Below are 19,433 nucleotides of genomic sequence, written 5' to 3'. Positions count from 1 at the left end.
TTTTTGCAGAACTGGGGTTTGAACTCAGGCTCTTGCGCTTGCCAGGGAAGCGCTTATTCCACTGAGCCATCTCTCCGGCCCTACTTGCATTGTTTTTATTTTTTTATTTTCTGTTAGTCATCATACTCCTCGTGGGCAGTCAGCACGTGGACATGCCCTATCTTGGAGCTTCTTTTCTTCCCTTTCTCCCCCTCCTTCCATTTCTTGATCCCTTTTGCATTTGCAGAAGATCTGTCTTCCTGTTTCCTACTATTTGTCTTTTTGATTTTGCTCTTTATTTACGATCTGCGTTACTCATTCAACAGAAACCGTGCGCTGCTGAGGCTTGGATGTCTCACGCACTTCACTTAGCTCTGTAGTCTCAAGGTGCACCCATTTTCCTACAAATGATTCAAGGCAGAGTAGTACTCCATTGTGTCACTGTACTACATTTGCTTTCTCTGTTTCTCTGTTGTTGGACATACTTTGATATATCCAGAAGAGGGATTTCTGGGTCATACGGAGGTTCTGTTAGTTTTTGTGGGAACTTTCATTCTGCTTTCCGTAGTGGCCGCCTCAGTTCATGTGCCCACCCACGGGGCACAAAGGCTCCCTCTTCTCTGCACCCTCTTCAGCACTTGTTCTGCTATCAGCCACCCTCTGGGGTGAGATGATATCTTATTGTGGTTTCAATGTGCATTTCCTCAAGGAGTAGTGATATCGAGCATCTTGCTATTACCCATTAGCCATTTGTACGTCTTATTTACAGAAACTTCTAGGATTTACTTTACATTTTTGCTAGTTTGTTTTGTACTGGGAATTGAATTCTGGATATTGTGCTTGCCAGGCAGGTGCTTGTGCCACAGCTGTATCCCTATTTGTAGAAATTTCTTTCAGGTCTTTTATTCACTTTGGTTTTGAGAGAGGGCACTGTGTAGCTTAGGGTGGCCTTGAACTTACCCAGTTGCCCAGGCTGGGCTCAGACATGTAATCCGCCTGCTTCAGGAATGTGCCACTGTGCCTGGTTAGCTCTTTCATACACTTTAATTGTTTTGGGTTTTTTCTGCACTGGAGTCATAAGAGTTCCTTTTAAAGTTTAGCTATGACCCCTCTATCAGAAGTGGTTTGCAAATATCTTTTGCAGTCATAGTTTGCTTTTTTATTCTGTGTCTTATGCAGAAGTTTTGTGTCATGTTTATCCACTGAAGAAGCTGAGACTTTGACCTTCTTAACAGAGAGTACCAAGGACACATTTTCTCTGCTTTTGCATAATCATAGCTTTTAAGTGGATATTCAAAACCCTGAGGAAGACCATGCTGGAGATTTTGCATAGTTTAACATTAGGGCCCAGTTACATAGTACTCAGGTTATTGTGTGACTCTTCTTCTGTTCCTTCTGCCTCCTCACATGTGCCTGGCAGCCCCACCAAGCTACTCACCCTGAGTGCTGTGCCTTTGCTGGCTTGAGTACCTTGCACATGCCCCTGTCTCTGCCCTGCTTCAGTCCCAGCTTAGCCTCCCCCAAACACTGATCTGACAGAGGCTTCTCCCTTGTGTGTCCCTCAGAGTCTCGGTTTCCCCTTATCGTAGCACTCATCTCACTGACTTCGATTGTCTGTTTAACTACCTGCCCACTTCCCCTGCTGCCCACAAGACTGAGTGGCAGGGCCTGTGGCTTGCACAACGTGTCTTCCCCGCAGCTGCACCATGTCCAGCATATGGGTGGGCTCCAAAGCAGACCACTGCTGACCGAGCAGTGCAGTATGCACTTACATGTACCATTCCCCCTGCAGGAAGAGCAGTTAGCATGAAACTTGTTTCTGGGTTTAGTTAGAGTTCCTCTTTGTAAGCAATTTTTGGGAAGTTCAACGAAGTTCCTCTTCACATTTCCCTACCAGAGTGGCCTTTGGAAAGTTTGGGGTACCCCAGGAGCCCCATAGATGCTTTTCTCAGCAGGTATGCATGCCATTCTGCAGTCCCTTTGTCACTGCAGTTGATGCCAAAGGCCCCACCTCTTGTCCTCCAAGCCGCAGAATAAGATGAGCTCCTTCCCTCATCTTTAGGGCTTCACTCCTCCTGTCCAGCGCCATTGTTTTGCAACAGGAATTTATGGAGGTGGTCCTTTTTCCCTCCTTCCTAGGTCATCGTCATGAACATACAAACATACTGTTATTCATTCTGTCTTAGAAATGGGGATTTGACCATACTGCCTTCTATCTCCCAAGGACCAGGCCTTTCTCAGAGCTCTATATGTGTCACAAAGCCGGGGACCCTTGCCTCGGCACCCTGCCACCCCTCTTGTGCGCTGCATGTTGCCAGAGTCCTGGAAGGGCTTTTCATTCCGAGGCCTGCTTTGGGTCTTTTGTGATGCCCAGCCTTTGCTTTGGCTTTTTCAGCACTTCTTTGGATTCTCTACTGCCTCGGATCTCATGTCGCCTGAGCAGGAAAGAGACAGGGGACACTCCAAATGTTCAGAGCTGGTGAGCTTATACAAGTGTCAGGCATAAATGAAGTTAGAGACACAAAAGACTTCCTGTTCCATTGGTCACCGTACCTCATGGCAGAAGCCTGCACTTCCTGCTGTCACACTTACCACTATAAGGGAAAGCAAACCACAGCGTTATAAATCTCTCCACTTGCCAGTTACTACCCTGAGAGTCTCTGATGGACGAGAGCCTTGCTGTCAACTTGTGACCACAGTGGAAAGTACAGACAGGCTGTCCATGGAGACTGGCCCAGTGGCCTGCATCGAGTAAGGGATTCCCACAGGCACAAAGGCAGGGTGTGAGTCCCATCACTAGACTCCCAACAGCGAGCTGGCCCGAAATCATACAATAAAGCAGAATAGATGGTACAGCTGCCTGCATATACAAAGTGTCTTATAATTGGAATGGCTGAGTCTCTTCTTTCCTGCCATCCTTGCCACTACATAGGTTCTGGGCAGAGCCTGAGAAACAGGAGCAGTTCATCCAATAACTCCCTGTTCAATTGCTTCTGTAGGCCTGGCGCAAGCGCTGGTTTGTCCTCCGCCGGGGCCGCATGTGTGGCAACCCTGATGTGTTGGAGTACTACCGGAACAAACATTCCAGCAAGCCCATCCGTGTGATAGACCTCAGCGAGTGTGCGGTGTGGAAACATGTGGGTCCTGGCTTCGTTCGGAAGGAGTTCCAGAACAATTTTGTGTTTATTGTCAAGACCACTGCCCGCACATTCTACCTGGTGGCCAAGACGGAGGAAGAAATGCAGGTGTGGGTGCACAGCATCAGTCAGGTGTGCAACCTGGGCCGCCTGGAGGACGGTGCAGGTAGGAGCTCCTGCAGAAACGTGGTGAAGGATGGCAGCCCTGCTGCCCTGAGGGTATCCGGGCGGGCTAATTCATAGCATAGCTGTTCTGACTAAATACACCAGCACTAGAAATAGCCTTCTTTCACCTGCTTCTAGGACTCATGTCCAAACATACAAGGTAGGATCACACAGAGAGGTGCAGATTTCTGCAGGAGAAAGGAGCTTTATATCTTATCTGGATCAATATCTGCGGGCCATGGGGGCAGCTGACCCAGGAGGAGTCTCTGTCTCTCTCTGTCTCTCTGTCTCTGTCTCTGTCTCTCTGTCTCTGTCCGTCTCTCTCTCTCTGTCTGTCTCTCTCTCTCTCTCTCTCTCTCTCTCTCTCTCTCTCTCTCTGGCTGTGGCTGTCTGTGGCTGGCTGTCTTTCTTTTCTGACACACACACATGCACCCGGCCCTTCCCATCCCTTCCTACATGTAGTTGTTATGTATCGGCATTATCATACCATACTTGCATTCAAATATAGGCTTTTGCATGTGGTTTCTTTTGGCCTTTTATTCTAGTAGAAAGAAAAATCTTACCTCTTAAGTCCTGTAGTTTACAGTCTATAGTTACTGTCTGTTTTGTCTGCCCCCGTAATACCTGTGTGTAACACTAGGTGGCGATGGACACCCACAGCTGCGTCTGACCGTCGCAGCGTGCTCTTGCTGACGATAAAGTCCCTTTCTCTTGTGAGCCCGGGAAGCCTATTCAGTGAGGCTATTCAGCACAATGCTGAGCTTTGAGAGGACTCAGACAAAGGGAAATGATGGGATCGCAAATTCTTTTATCCTCGCTATAACAGATGAAGCTGACTTGCGTTGTCACAGTAGCCTGTTCTGGCTCGAGTGTGATAAGCTGAACCTGGCCTCCATGAGCAGCTTCTTCACACCCCAATCCCTGCCTTCAGCCCAAAGCACATGCGTATTGGTGCCTTCTGTTCTGTGTGTCCTCTGCCTCTTTCCTCACCTGAGAGTTGTCCCCAAACGGGTGTACGCCAGGTGTACGTAATAATCCAAAAGGAAGAAGACTGAGTAAGGCGTCGGGTAGAACCAGAAAGGCCCTCTCTGGCATGGACTTGGAGCGAGCCAGGAAACTGCCCTCCAGCCCTCTCCCTCAGTTCTGAGGAGAATATATGGGCCAAGTGCTCTTCACGTGAGAACAGCGTTGGGATGGCCTTCTGTGGCTCTGCACATATAGTGGGCCCCCTTTAGTTGCAGAGAATACATTCCAAAGGCCAATGGTGAGTACCTAAAACCTCAGACAGTACCAAATTCTACCTGAAATGGTACATGGAGTACATATACATGTATGGCCAAAATATATGGGAATGTTTATTTTTGCTTTTTTTTGGTGGGGGGCTGAACCGGGGATCAAACTCAGGCCCTTGCACTTGCCAGGGAAACGCTTATTCTGCTGAGCCATCTCCCTGGCCCTGGAATATTTAAATAAAAAGGTATTACAGTAAAGGAGAAGTGTCATGAACACCCCCAGAGGACTCCATCACATCACACTTATCCCATCATTCTGGCCACTTTTTGAAGCACTTCTGGAGTCTTTTCTCTTGAGTGTCTTTATGAGATGTAGCCAAAACTAGAGTGAACAGTGCACTGAGCACCAGCCAAGAGCAAGGCAGGCCCCAGGAGCGTCACGGAGTGCCGGCCCTCCCCTCAGGCACCAACTCTGGCACTGTGCAACTTCTGGCTCTTCCCAAAGTCAAAATGACCGTGAAGGGGCAACACTGTGAAGTGGTTCGGGACATCAAGGCAGACACAACACAACATCTAAAGCTGCTCCTTCAAAAAATGGCAGAAATGGTAGGATGAGTATGGTGAAAGGGACAGAGGATTTGGAGGATTCATCGCATTGTGTCTTTTACTGTAATAAATTTTAAAAATGTAAACATATACTAGATTTTGATCATGTCTCATGGATCCATGTGTACATACAGCTTTGCATAAGTGCGTATGTGAGTATATACACACAGATTTGTTATGCAGAAGTATATGTGTGTACATATGTGTATATTTATTGAGTGAATAAACACTGACGCAGGGCTAGTGCAGAGAGCCATTAGAACTGTGTGGACTCACTACAGATTTTTAGGCAGGAACGTTGGTTTTTTGTTTTGTTGTTTTTTTACTCTTAATTGATTCAACACTTCTCTGTTGGAACATTGGCCTTCTTTCCCAGACATTGTTTATAGCTTGGGGAAATGGTCTCTTCCATCAGGACAAACACCAGCTGTGATTTGCATCTTCTATTTGGCTTCTTACATGCTGCTTGAGCCATTCTGAGTGAGTGCTAGAGCTGTTCTGAAAACACTAAGCTGGGAAATGGTTTCTCCAGCAGATTCCACGGAGAGCCTCGCTCACACACCTCCCTCCCTCCAGCCGTGCCCTGCCAGCTCCCTTCCTGCCACCCGCGCTGCCAGCTCCTCCTTGCCAAGCGATGACCCAAGCACTAACGCCACAGCTGCTGAGGAAAGCAGGAGTGAGTCAGGGTTTCTCTTCCTTCCTGATTACCTGGCTCTGTCCGACTGCAAGACTGGAAGACTGCAGCCGAGGAGGTAGGCCTGTGCTGGGCAGAGTGTGAGCCCGGCCTCCTGCGAGCTGCCTCTGTGCACTGCCCCTTTGCTGTCCCCCGCCCCGTGGCTTCTGTCTCCGAGACATGCTCCGGGCGCCTCAGCACATGCGCTTTTAGTAGGAGTGTTTTCTAGTGGGTGTGTCCTCACCTCTCCCCTGCCACAGTCAACGTGGGACAGGTCACAGCCCACCACCATGAAAGACAAGCTTTATACTAAACAGAATGATAACATATTTCAGAATTGGGGCTTTCATTTCTATCATGTATATATTTACTTTGGAGGATGAAAAAAACGTGTAAGTCATTTTTTCCTACACACTGAGGGTCGCAGTGGGAATGTGGCTGTGCAAGTAGAATCAAAGGCGGGGTTGGAGGGATGGGAATAGGCCAGTGTGGGTTTTGTGGCACATGGAGAAGTGCATTTCAGCCAGACTTCCATGCTTTTCTTCCCTCGGCCTTCCCGCCAGATGTGATAGCTGCTCAAACTCAGACCGCTCATTGGAACAGACTTCGTTTGATGATGTTTTTGTGGATGGCCTGCAGTCACTAGCCTCCAGTAACTTGATGTACCCATCACGCTATGGGAATGGATTTCAGGAGGTGCCTTCCACAAGACCCCAGGCTGCTCTGCTCTGGAACAGAGAAATCGATGGGCCGCCCAGGGACCACTGGTCTTCTTCATCGCTGCTGGAAACATCCATACATTCCACCAATCAGGCAGATAAAAATCAAGTTTCTCTGCCCTATGGGGCAAAAGAACTAGCCATCATGTGCAACACTCCACCGCCCCGCCCCCCCAAGCCAAGCCACCTCTCTGAACCACGCCCAGAAGAGCAGCTGTCACGGACTGGGGATAGCAGCAGCAGGAAGCCAGAATGTACCCTGGTACCCAGGAGAATCTCTCTGTCTGGTTTAGACCACATTAGGGCCTGGAAAGGTAAGTGTCGAATGCTGTGATCTGGGCCTCGGGGAACCTGAATAGGACTGTTGCGTCCAGCTCTTCTTCACGCCTGTGTCCACATGAGGACACTGCTCAGTGCTCCTTGTTCAACAGTGTGCCCCTGAACGAAGTGCACAGCTTGAAGGTGATATTGGCCTGCTGCTGGGTATCCCCATCCTCCCTTGAGCCTGGCCACTGGGAGAAATGCTAGGCTTGCTGTCCACAGTGCAAACAGCTGGAGCCCTGGCTTTTTGGGACGGGTTATTCCACATGTGTCTTTGCCTAAGTAGTGGGCCCCTCAGCTGCCTCTGAGTTGCTAACGTTGGTCCCGAGTCACTAGAGGACACAACTGATACAGAAGGTGATGTCTTTTGCATCAGCTCGGCCCTACTCCCTTCTTAGCCCCTGCTGTGCGTAGTGAGCCCTGAGACTCTAGGCCTAGATCCTTACATCACTCAACCATCCCACGGGCTGTGCTCCTTTCTCCCCCCACTTGGCATGTTCGTTCTAGTTCCTGCCTGTACATTAGTGATGCGGCTTTTGAGCAAGTTTCCCCCATCAGGGTGATTCTGACCCAGCTTTGCCTCTGGCACACCCTCTCAGAGCCTTCTTTTGCACATTCTGTAAAGCCATCATCTTCATGAGGTTGATTTGAAATTTGAGTACAGTTCCATCTCCTGTGCCACCCCTTTCTTCCCATTCAGGCCTTTGTGGCCTTCAGAAGCTGCTTGGTACCAGTTCATACAAGCAGCCTCAATGTGACCTTGGGGTGATTTCTTCTTCACTGTTCCTCCAGGTCTCTGTACCTTTCTGCCATGAGTTGACCAACCAAGGGTGGCCCCATCCACAGACAGACACGAGAACCAATTCTCTGTCTCTCTCTCCATCCATATAAATATAATCACCACCTTCACACCACCACCTACTAAAGCCATGTTTTAAAGGAATTATGGAAAGTGTAAGAAATGCAAATTAGTTTTCAAATCTCTCATTAGGACTGAAGAAATAAGTCAGTCCGGCAGAGACCTCTCCTGAGGTCCCAGTGATGGCACTTTTACACATTTGTCTTCCTTCTGACAATACCAGGAAAATAATAGAGTAAGGAGGAGAGGGGCCGGGGAGACAGCTCAGTAGAATAAGTGCTTGCCTGGCAAATGCAAGGGCCTGAGTTCAATCCCCGGTTCCGCAAAAAAAAAAAAAAGGAGGAGAAGGAACCCAAGCGCTCTGATGTAAGAATAAAGTATTGGCATAATTTCCACTTGAAGGCAGACACGAATCAGCTTCATTTTGTATTCTTCATTGTATTCTTTTACACAAAGCCAAAGAAAGCATAAAATGAATTAGATTGAAGCACAAAGAGCAGGGCAGGTTTATTGCTCCCCTTTCCCCACTGACCTCCATACATGAAGGCTTGACATTGTAGAAATATCAAGTTTTCCAACCGACGAACAGTAGGTCGGTAGAAATAGCCGACCATTTATACAGCTATTTTTTAAAAACTACTTACTTTACGAGTCAAGATTGTGTATGTTGACATATCATGTGATGATTTGCTGTGTGCACGCACTGTGCAGTGATTATGACACACAAGTTCACTGACACGCTCATCACCACCCTCCCATATGTTAGACCGCCAGAGCGTGCTACCTTCCCAACCTTTCCCAGCGTCTCCCTATGTCCTCACTGCCCTCAGCCCCTGACAACAGCCGTGCTACAAGTTTGACATTTTAGGCTTCATAAATAAGTGGGACAATGCAGCCTTCAGTCTTTGGTGGATTTTTTTCTCTAGTCTCATGTTGCTTCAAATTGCAGAATATTCTTTTGTAGTGGTGCTGCAGATTGTATGCAGGGTCCTGTGCATGCTAAGGAGTTGCTCCGGCACTGAGCCACCCCCGTAGCCCAGTACTTCCCTCGTTTCATGGGTAATAATACTCTTTGCCATGTGTGCCTATACATGCATCGATATAGATAAAGATGGAAATTGTCTGTGTGTAATTGTGTGAAAGTGCACGTGTGTGTGCATGCCACATTTCCTCTACCCATCCAACTGTCACGTCCTTGCTTGATTCCGTATCACGGGTGCTGCCTTTTTGACACTGATTTCATTTCCTCCGGGTATCCACTCAGGACTGGGACTGCTAGATCAGACCATAATGCTGGTTTTGATGTTTTGAGGAAACCTCATGCTGTTTTTCATAGGGACTGTGTGAGTTTACTTTCCCACCAACCATGTGTAAGGGTTTCCTTTCCTCACAGCCTGCTCAGCACTTGCTGTTTTCAACCTTTTTGATATTAGCTGTCCTTCATGGGGTGAAGTGATATCATGCTGTGATTTTGATTTGAATTGTGCTGATGATGAGGGATGCTGAACATTTGATAATATGTTGGCCAGCCATTTGTAGGTTTTCTTCTTGGGACTATCCCCATAGGTCAGCTGATCATTTTAAGATCAGGCCACTTTTGGTTACTGAGAGATTTTCCTTATGTATATTCTGAATATTAATGCTTCATCATATAAGTGGTTTGCAAATATTTTCTCCCAGTCTTCACCTTGCCTTTTTACCTTGTTGTTTCCTTTGCTGTGCAGATGCTGTTTTGATGCAGTCGCACTTACCTATTTTTGATTTTCTCATCTGTGCTTTTGGTATGCTATCCAGGCTCTACTGCCAAGGTTAAGGACACAACGACCTTCCCCCCTGTATTGTGTGATCCCCTAGGAGTTTGAGGATGTCAGACCTCACATTTCAGAAGGGTTTAATCCCCTTCGAGGTTAGCGTGACACACGCTTCGCTTGCATTCTCTTGCACGTGCCATGCGGCCTTCCAGCATGAGCACTTGGCACTGCTACTGGCAAGGAGGGAGAGTTTCTGTTGCGCCATAGCCTCACCAGCACACAGTGGTCCATGTTCTGGCTTTCAGCCATCCCGGCACACACGACCTTATCTCCCTGACAACATATGACGTGCAGCATGTTCTCACAGGCTTCCTTACCATCCCTATATAGTCCTTCATGAGATGTCGGGCCATTTTTAATAAGGTCATTTGCTTTCTTATCATTGGATTTTAAGAGTTCTTTGTACATTTTATGGAAGTCTTTTATCAAATGTGTCTTCTTTTGTAAATATTTTGCCATGTATGATTCGCCTTTACGTTATCTTCATAATGTATTTCAATGAGAAGAAATTTTAAATTGTAATGATATCCAGCTTATCAGCTATTTCTTTCATGGATAATATCTTTGGTGTTATATCTAAAAAGTCATTGCCAAACATGAACTAATCTAGACTTTCTCCCACATTATCTTCAAGAATTGGGTAGTGTTACATTTTACATTTAGTTCTGTACTCCATTCTGATTTAATTCTAGATTCTGTTTTTGCATGTGAATGTTGAGTTCCTGCACCATTCATTGCAAGTATGATATATTTTGTACGTCATATTCCTTCTGTTCCTTTGTCAAAGATCAGTTGACTATTTTCATGTGTGTTTATTTCCTTGTCCTCTATTCTTGGTCCACTGATCTATTTGTTCTTTCATGAATACTGCACTGTTTTGATTACTGTTGCTATAGGGTCAGCCTTGAAGTTGAATAGTGTCAGTTCTCCAATTTTGTTCTTGCCTTTGAATATTATGTTGATACTTTATATGCTTTTGCCTCTCCATATAGATGTTAAGAATATTTTGTTCATATACCCATAACATCTGGATGAATTATGATTGGGATTACACTGAATCTATAGATCAGGTTGGGAAGAATTGACATATTAACACTATTGAGTATTCCTATCCAAGAATATGGAATTTCTGTTTATTGATAGTTTCAGTATGTTTTATCAGAATTTTGTACATTTCCTCATGTACATAAATTATTAGATTTATAACTAAATAAGTCAATTTCAATTTAGGGAGGTATCAGTGCAAATGTGGTTTTGGATTTTTCATTTCAAATTATACTTCTTCATTGCTGTTATATAGAAAGTGGTTGTCTTTTGAATATTAACCTTATATCCTGGAGGTTCTTTGCTGATTCTTTCAAACTTTCTACATATCATGTCATCTGTCAACAAGGACAGATTCTTTTTTCCCTCCAAGTCTGCATACCTTTTTCTTCCTTTGCTTATCTTGTTGACTTAAGTAGTACTTTCAGTTCAGTGTTTAAAAGCACTGTGGAGAAGCAGCACACTTGCTTTATTCTTGGATTTAGGGGCAAAGTTCTGACTTTCTCACTGTTAAGTATGTTGGCAATAGGGTTTTGTTATTTAAAATTTTTTTATTAATTTTATTGAGAAAGAAGTAGCAATGAGACAGTTTCAAAGCAGTTTAGTAGGACAGTTACAATCATTAATAAATGGCATAGTGTTGTCTTCGTAGTAGTTATTCAGAGTACAAGATGCAGACATGATGTCTTGTCTAAACACTATCAGTACAAATCTTTCTTCTCATTGAACTAAGAGAAAGTAGCTGTATATCTAACCTATTTGGGGTATTTTTGGTAGATATTCTTTATCATGTTAAAGAAGTTCTTCCGCATTCTAGTTTACTGAGAGGTTTTTTTTTTTTTCATGAATGGGTTTTAGATTGTGCTCAATGCTTTTTATTTATGGAGATAATCATGGGTTTTTCTTTCCTTTTTTATGTGATGGGCTATGTTAGCTTATTTTCAAATGTTAAATAATCCTTGCTTAGCTGGGGTAAGTCCCATGTGGTTATGGTATATAATTATTTTTCTGTAGTGTTGGATTACATATATTGTTTATATTTTGTTGAGAAACTTTACATTTATGCTTATGAGCTATATTGTTCTGTAGGTTCTTTTCTTCTTACATTGTGTTTGGTTTGGGCATAATGCTGGCCTTTATGGAATGGTATACCTTCTGGACATTTCCTCTTGCAAGTCAACAGCTGTTCTAACTTTCTACTTCTCAGTGCTTGTCGCAGTCGTCTGGCCTGTTTCTAATCCTAGTTCAGCGCAGTCGTCATCGCTTTGCATGCCAGTACCCAGCTAGTGTTTATGGCTGCTTGTCTCTGCTTCATGCCCACAGATCTCAGCAGGGCCCTTGGCACTGCTCCCCAATGCCAGTGCTTTTTTATTCAGCTCATTTTGCTGTTCATTGCAAAGCATAGCTTAGACTTCTCGTCTCTCCTCCCTAGGCTACCTGCCCATCTCTGAGCTCCTGTGAGCAATGAAACAAACATCTGGTAATTACTTGCTGTTGTGCTTTAGATCTCTAATGTCCCCCAAAAGCCTCACGTGTTCAGAGGTGGGGCTTGGGTGCTGGTGGTTCACTGGGCTGTGGCCTCTTTCCTCATTTCCTCCCTTTTCTCCTTGCTTCCTGGGCACGTGACACAAGCAGTCTTTGCGCCATTATGTGTCTCTGCCATGTCATTCCTGCCCAGGAGCTGGCCAACCATGTAACACTGACACTTCTGAAACTTCTGAGACTATGAGCCAAAGTAACCCTGTCCTCCTGTAAGTTGCAGGTGTTGGGTGTTGTGTCTCAGCAACATGAAAGGGACTAAAGTGCTTACTGTATCTCTTCCTCAATCACAGGGAGACACGAAGCCACCAAATAGAAACTTCAAAGTCTGGTCTGATTTGCTGTCTGTGTGGGAATTTGTTCTCATTGCCAAGGTAGACTCAATAGGAGCCCATGCACAGAAATTACGTGTTATGTTTCTTTTCCTCTCTGGAGCTGCGCGTGTGGTCCTTGGAGTGTAGAGAGGCTCGGACCCGTTTCAGTTGGTGTTGTCCACCTCATTTCTTGCAGCTGATGTAGAAGGCCAATCCTTAAGACACCGAGACAAGCGGCTCAGTTTAAATCTGGTAAGTTGGGTCACTTTAAGCTTCCATCTAAGTGAAAACAGCCAGTTCCACGTTTTGCAACTCTATTGAGGTTCTTTACTCTGACTCTGTGCAGAGTTTTCGAGTCTCACTTTAAGACTTGAACTGTTTGTGGAAATCCCTGGACTTGGCTCCAGAAAGAATTCTGCTTTTTCTTTGTGCCGGGCCTCACTACGCAGCTTGGACTCATAGTGATCCTCTTGTTTTCTGCCTCCCTAGTGCTGGGATCACAGGCATGCACCACCATGCTGGGACTCCATCCCTGGCTCAGCAAGCCCGGGGCAGGGCCAGCGTGGCATGTGGTGCCAGGGATCAAACCCTAGCCGCTGCACTGCCCTAAGCAAGCGCTTAGTCTGCTGAGCTATCTCACTGCACTCCAGAAAGAATTCTAATGGTCAAGACATTTGTCTACTTGGGGTTCCCATTAAACCCATGTTGGACTTAAAGCGTTTATATAAATTCATAGCCCTCAGTCTTATAGCTGCAGTCTAGGAGACTTAGCACCCATACTCACACATTGAGTTCATAGACAGAACTTTAGTTATGGCTTGTTCTACCTCCCTGGGATGTTCAGACTTACTTTGAGGCAATTTGGAACTGAAACCATATGCACAGCCTCAGCTCCCTCTGTTAGTGGTTTCCATGACTAATCTGCATTTTCCAACCTGTACTTATTCTTTTGCAGCCTTGTAGGTGCTCCCCAATGTACCCCACAGCTGTAGCCAGCGCTGAAGACAGCTACATACCCATGAGTCCCCAGGCCATGGCATCTAGTCTTGGCCCCCTCTGCCGCCAGGATGACTACATCCCGATGGGCTCAGGAAGCATCTCAAGCCTACTGCCCAAACTACCTGCAGACTTGGAACCTCCTCCAGTGAATAGAGACCTCAAGCCTCAAAGGAAAGGTAAGGCACTGGGCCAGGCCTGCTGTGTACCAGAGGCCTAGGCCTGCCTGGGCAGGTATCACTGGAGAGACAATCCTTTGTACTTGCTGCAAAGTACAAGGGTGAGCAAGATGTGGCTGGGATAGAATGGAAAGGGTGGGAGCACTTTGCTGCTCTATAATGTGATCAAGGGAGTTAGGGGACTTTTTGGGTGCTGTGGTCCTGCAGTTGCAGCCTGTGAATCCAGTTTTATTTCAGGGGCTCCTCTTTGACTGATTCCCTTACAAAAGCCCAGGAATAAATGAGATGGACCAGAATAAGTGAGGATGGATCAGAAGTGAGGCTAGATCAGAATGGAACCTGTCTAGAATCCTCATGTAGACAATGCTTGAATAAAATCTCAGTGCCAAGCTCCTGGCCTTTGATTCATGTCCTGTGTGCTCTGAGCAGAGGTGACTGGGGACAGAAGAGCGCATAAGCAGGGGGCAGCCTGACTCCTGTGCACCCACAGAAGATTGCAGCTTTGTACTGCTCCCCTCAGGCAGCTTTCCTGGTCTGCTCAGCAGTGGGGACCGACAGGGAGATGGAATAAGAGGGAATGAGAAGGGGCATGGCAAAGTGGCCTTTTCATTTTATTTCTGCCCATCCCTCACCTGCCCAGTGGGTTGTGTGGACACAGGGGAGCATTCGGTATGACTGGGATCTCTGACAACCCATCTGGCCTTTCCTCACCTTTCATTGCTCTTTGGAAAAACTGCCACTGGAGGTAGGAATGCTCAAACCTCCTGCCTAAGCCCCTCCTTGTGCCTGATCCACCTGCTCACACCCCTCTGGGCTTGAGTCAGGGCATCAGTCACAGGTGTAGTGCTGTGCTAGGCACTGGCCGGCATGGACAGCAAGGAGAGCTCTTCACTCAGAGCGGGAGGAAGGTGAAGAACCACCTGGAAGAAAAATAAGGATCATGAGATGAATGGATTGTCTTATGAGGTGTAGAGGACATAACTACCTGTTCTGGTCAGAAACAATTCCATAGGAGCCTGTAGCCTTAAGACAGGTATCGTCGTCTTGCTCAACTAATTTTCTTTTTTTTTTTTTTTTTTTTTGTGGCTCAGCCCATCCTGAGGCTGGGACTGGCACAGCATGTGGTGCCAGGGATCGAACCACAATCCCCGGAGTCTGGCTAAGCTTGCCTAAGCAGGCGTTTTAGACCACTGAGCTATCTCTCTGGCCCTCAACTAATTTTCTAATAGCAATACCATCCAACGGAGCTTTCTATGATGATGGAAACGTCACTGTTGAAAATTTGAAATGTGACTAGTGTGACTGAACAGCTGAACTTTAATTTTATTTAATTTCAGTACATTTACATATACTGGTATAGTTGCTATAGGTCACTAATTTGAACAGTGCAATTGTATAGGATCCGAAATAGAGAAAGTGTTTGATGGACTCAAAGGTATGTGAGGGAGGGTAGTGAAGCTGGTAGGTAACTGGTGGTAAATGTGACAGAAATCTTGTGCGTCCAGGAGAAAGCAGGGCTGCATGATCCGTAGTCCTACTGAAGCAGCTGGGTGGGTCCATGAGGGCAGCTGCCAAGGGCCTCTCTGGATGCCCAGGCTTTTGCAGTGGACAGATAAGCAAAACCCTGGTGTCATGATGTATGGTCTAGGCGTGAGTCAAGCGAGTGCAGATGAATGTTTCATCACATGCTGGGGAAAAGCCATAAAGGAGAAGTGCAGGAAGCCATGAGGCCTGTCACATGGGGTCTGATCTTGTCTGGAGTTCAAAGGAGGAATCTCTATGCAGAGAACAGTGAGCTGAGATGTGAAGAGGAGTAACTGCACAGAGATACAGGGAAAACTGTGCGAGGCAGAAGACGCATCAAGTGGACATAGGTCTGGAGGTGGGGAGACTACAGTGTGGCGATCATCTCTGCCTCTCCAACGTGTCGAATGTGAGGTGGGAATTGGGATTGCTCCGGATCTCTTTGGTTCATCTGTGTCTCCAACACCTAGAACCGACAGGCAGTCAGCTCTCAATAAATGTGCGCTGCCTAAATGTATAGCCTCTTCTTGTTACCTCCAGGAAGGAAAGTGACCAATGACTTGGTAACTGTTCCTCCTGCCCAACAGTCAGGGAAAAGCAGAAGAGTGACACTCACTCTCATCAGCAGTGCTTCCTGTTAGTAAATTGGACTTGGTATGCTAGAAAAGTGGAACGCCTCTGTTTCCCAGTCTTCAGATTCTGGCCTGAGAACTCACCACCATGTGGTACACTGTCTTGTAGCGCGGCCGCCTCCTTTGGACCTGAGAAGCCTCTCCATCATCCGGGAGCACACATCTCTAACCAGGACCTGCACTGTGCCTTGGTAAGCCACCGGTTGCCAAAGTGGCCCAGACACCTCTGGTCTTACTTAACCTGTTTGTAGTGGAAGCCCACTTGATCTTAAGTAAATCAAGGGAAGGCCCAAGTTTACTATCAAGAGCCAGAAGTTGTGTATAAGTTACAAAGGAAGAAATGCAACTGGGTTTGCAAGATACTAGAACCAGGAAATAGAGTACTACTGGGACCTCGAAGTATTTTCCTCTCTTTTTCTCACATCTGCCCCACCACTCACATCTGTTCATTCCTCTGTCTTTCCGGAACTATTTTCTTTGTTGTTCAGTCCCTACTGACCAAAGATGTACCGTAACTCCCAAGCTGGGTGACATGCTTCAGTTGCAGTGTCATCAGAGATGGGCTCTTTCTCAGTCCCACCTCAGTTCCTGAGAAGATGGAATTGTGTGACTGCAGCCAGATTGAAATCCGCTGTGGCTCAGGGATTGGGATCAGGTCTCCCAGAAGGACTTCTCAAAGACTGATTTTGTGACTAGGGTAGAAGAAGTGCTGCTCTCAGAAAAGGCAGGAGGGTTCCTGGGCTAGAGACACAAATGTAAACATGCGTCTGCACTCTTTCATCTCACCTTTTAAGAAGCTATATTTTTAGTGCTGAGGTTGGCCCAGGAGTTTCCTGGCTCACTCTAAGTGCCACAGAACATAGACACTTTGTAAAGCAGAAACTTACAATAACCAGAATTTCCCAGAAAAACTGCAAAGGCACTCAGCCTTTGCTTCTGACTCAAGAGAAGGATAGAAATCAATCCCCAATGCTTGTTTTTCTATCAGATGAATGGAGGCACTTTCTTGCTTTTCCTGGTTACTGTCAAAATCAAAAGGGTCCCGAAGAAGTGTTTTGGTTTTTGCTCAGTGACGTGATGCTTTGGTGTTTCTCAGAGCTCATGAGCTGTGTGATATAGAAGGACTGGGCGGTGGAGCCCCATGCTCTTTCCTGGGATGGGGCTACTGGGCAGTCTGTTTCTTTAGGAATTGTTGGGCTGGATGGAAGTTGGGTTTGGAGGTGTGGGGGCTGAAACCCCACGGGGTCCCGTCAGTTCCTGGCTGCCTTCCAGAGCAGCTGTAAGACATTGCTTTGACCTCATCTGTATTTTTGTTTTTAGCAATCGAACCAGCTTTCTTTCTCCAGAAAGAAATGGTATTAATTCTGCAAGATTTTTTTCCAATCCTGTTTCGAGAGAAGAGGAGGAAAGCTACATTCAAATGGTAATCCCATATTTCTGTCTTTTTTTTTTCTTCCCCCACTCTATAGTCTTGTGGGATCATTATAAAGAAAACACATTCCTCAAAAGTCTCTGGGCAATCTTAAAATGATCACTTGATTGTAAAACCAGGTCACAGTGTTTCCAGTTGGGAACAAATTCATTTAAAGCTTGTTTTTTTTCCTGAAGTAGTCAGCTAGTTGTATTGTTTTGAGGCCATAGCATTTCATGAGAACCTAGGCCCAAAGCCTGTGTTCTCAGGAAATGGGAATGGCAGCAGTTCTTTTCACTAATGCCATGGTGTCTTTCTTGACCCCAATAGCTTTGTAATTCCTGGGGTTTCCAGAGTGGAACATGTAAAACGGCACATTTCAGATGCTTGCTTTTACCAAAACATCTGCCTCCAGGCTTTTCCGTTATGTGGCAGCCTCTGGAGACTCCTGTCATGGGCGCTTTTTGTACCCTGGGGTGCACGGAGGCCCGCTATCGCCATCCTTTGATTAACCACTCTCACTAATCCTTTGATTAACCTGAAGTCTCCCACCTGCCCCACTGTCCCTTCTGTTCTCATCATCTTGCATGGCATTGGAAGCATGAGTTTTTGAAGATACTTTTAGCACCTCTGGCCAGTAGCAGGCACCTTAGCCCATTCTCCAATTTGAAAACATGAGTAACTCTAGAACTTCTGCATTAATTGGGAGGAATGAAGCTGAAGGCACCATGCCATGCACTCTTGAGAAGGCAGTCCTCTCTTACACATGAGGATAAAAAGCACTCGGAAATCGAAATAATAGTCTCCAGTGAAGTAATCAGTGCACTGCTTTGCCTTTTTATTTGATAACTATTGTTCTGTAAGTGCGCTTAACTATATGCAGATGGAAAGTGACTCATATACAAATATTCTGTGCTCCTCGTAATAGTTCTCACACTTTGTAATGGCCCTTGGGAAATTTCTAGAAGAAAACACTCCTATAAAGGATGCTGAACAGCTGTGTTCTGTCTCCAGAGAACAGAAAGGAAAGGGGACCTAAAACCTAACGCAAGCAAGTGCAGAGTCATTTCAGACACCAGAAGTTTCCTTCTGATCTTTCCAGTTGTGGGAAAGATCAGGATTTCATTAACAGCACACTTAAGGATTGACTGTTTGCCTGAGTCTGTAATCACTAGTCAGCGACTGTACATTGCTAAGCAGTACAGCAGTTGAAGAACCAGGAACACAGCTGAAGGCAACAGCAGGAAACTGACACATAAAAGTATTTAAAGGCTGTTTTATGCTGCGTGTGCTGCTACACACCTGTAATTCTAGCACTCTAAGAGGCTGAGACAGGAAGATCCCAAGTTTAAGTCCAGATCAGGAAACTTAGCAAGACCCTGCTTCACATAGATACAGACAGACAGACAGACAGACAGACAGACAGACAGACAGACAGACAAAGTGTTGGAGTGTAGCTCAGTACAAAGACCTTAGTGTCTTAGGACATTCAATTCTCTCTCTCTCTCTTTCTCTCTCTCTCTCTCTCTCTCTCTCTCTCTCTCTGCCTGTCTCTCTGTCTCTGTCTCTGTCTCTCTCTCTCCAGTCTCTCTCTCCTGTCTCTCTCTCTGTCTCTGTCTCTGTCTCTCTCTCTCTCTCTCTCTCTCTCTCTCTCTCTCTCTCTCTCTCTCTCTCTGTTTTTTTGTTACTTGTGATCAAAGTCAGGACCTTGCACTTGCTAGGCAGGTGCTTATGCTTCTGAGCTATCTCGACCGTCCTCTCTCTCTTTTCTTTTTAACTTGAGTAATAAGACAGGCTCAAATGAATATGACTTATATTATTTCCTTTGTGCCACAGAACAGGCCAGCATACTACTCAGAAGTAATATAATTTGATTTTTATTTTACACATAATGATGTATATTAATCTTAACCCTTTTTGAAAAAAAATGTCTGATCTGATTGTAAAAATTAAGGCCAGGGGCTGAAACACAGGTTTTGTTCTATTGGTATACAAGTCTTACTGGAGATTCTTCTTTAAATGTTTGTGGAATTATAGAAAATTCTAAATACTAAACATAATATAAGCATATGTGATTTTTTCTCACTCCAATTTTCTTTTTTTAGTATATTTTCAATTTTATTGAGAAACAAATAGCAATGAGACAGTTTCAAACAAAATTGGCAGGACAGTTTCAATAATTAACACATTGCCTTTTCTTCTGGATGGTTAACAACCTAAGTTTGCAGACCAAAATTAGAGAAAAAGGAGGGATACAAGGAAAGCCAACATTTTGGCCCTAGCCTTCTAAGG

The 19,433-nt window shown here is 45.6% G+C and overlaps 1 protein-coding gene across 4 annotated transcripts in view; it reads left to right on the top strand.

The window, feature by feature from the left end:
- Gab3 (GRB2 associated binding protein 3) overlaps positions 1 to 19,433 on the top strand; it is an 83,850-nt gene that overhangs the window by 32,294 nt on the left and 32,123 nt on the right. For 3 of the 4 annotated variants that reach the window (XM_023708470.1, XM_023708469.1, XM_023708473.1), the window contains exons 2-8: positions 2,979 to 3,282; positions 5,652 to 5,871; positions 6,356 to 6,825; positions 12,596 to 12,651; positions 13,355 to 13,574; positions 15,840 to 15,921; positions 17,051 to 17,153. In XM_023708470.1, the coding sequence (XP_023564238.1) occupies positions 2,979 to 3,282; positions 5,652 to 5,871; positions 6,356 to 6,825; positions 12,596 to 12,651; positions 13,355 to 13,574; positions 15,840 to 15,921; positions 17,051 to 17,153 (1,455 nt within the window). The remainder of the gene's footprint in view (positions 1 to 2,978; positions 3,283 to 5,651; positions 5,872 to 6,355; positions 6,826 to 12,595; positions 12,652 to 13,354; positions 13,575 to 15,839; positions 15,922 to 17,050; positions 17,154 to 19,433) is intronic. The other variant, XM_023708472.1, reaches the window with a different exon arrangement.

The sequence above is a fragment of the Octodon degus genome, unplaced genomic scaffold (genome assembly GCF_000260255.1).
Source record: "Octodon degus isolate 3935 unplaced genomic scaffold, OctDeg1.0 scaffold00373, whole genome shotgun sequence".
NCBI classification, from domain to species: Eukaryota; Metazoa; Chordata; class Mammalia; order Rodentia; family Octodontidae; genus Octodon; species Octodon degus.
The sequence above is the reverse complement of the archived record's forward strand: the minus strand, read 5'-3'. Positions and strand labels throughout refer to the sequence as shown.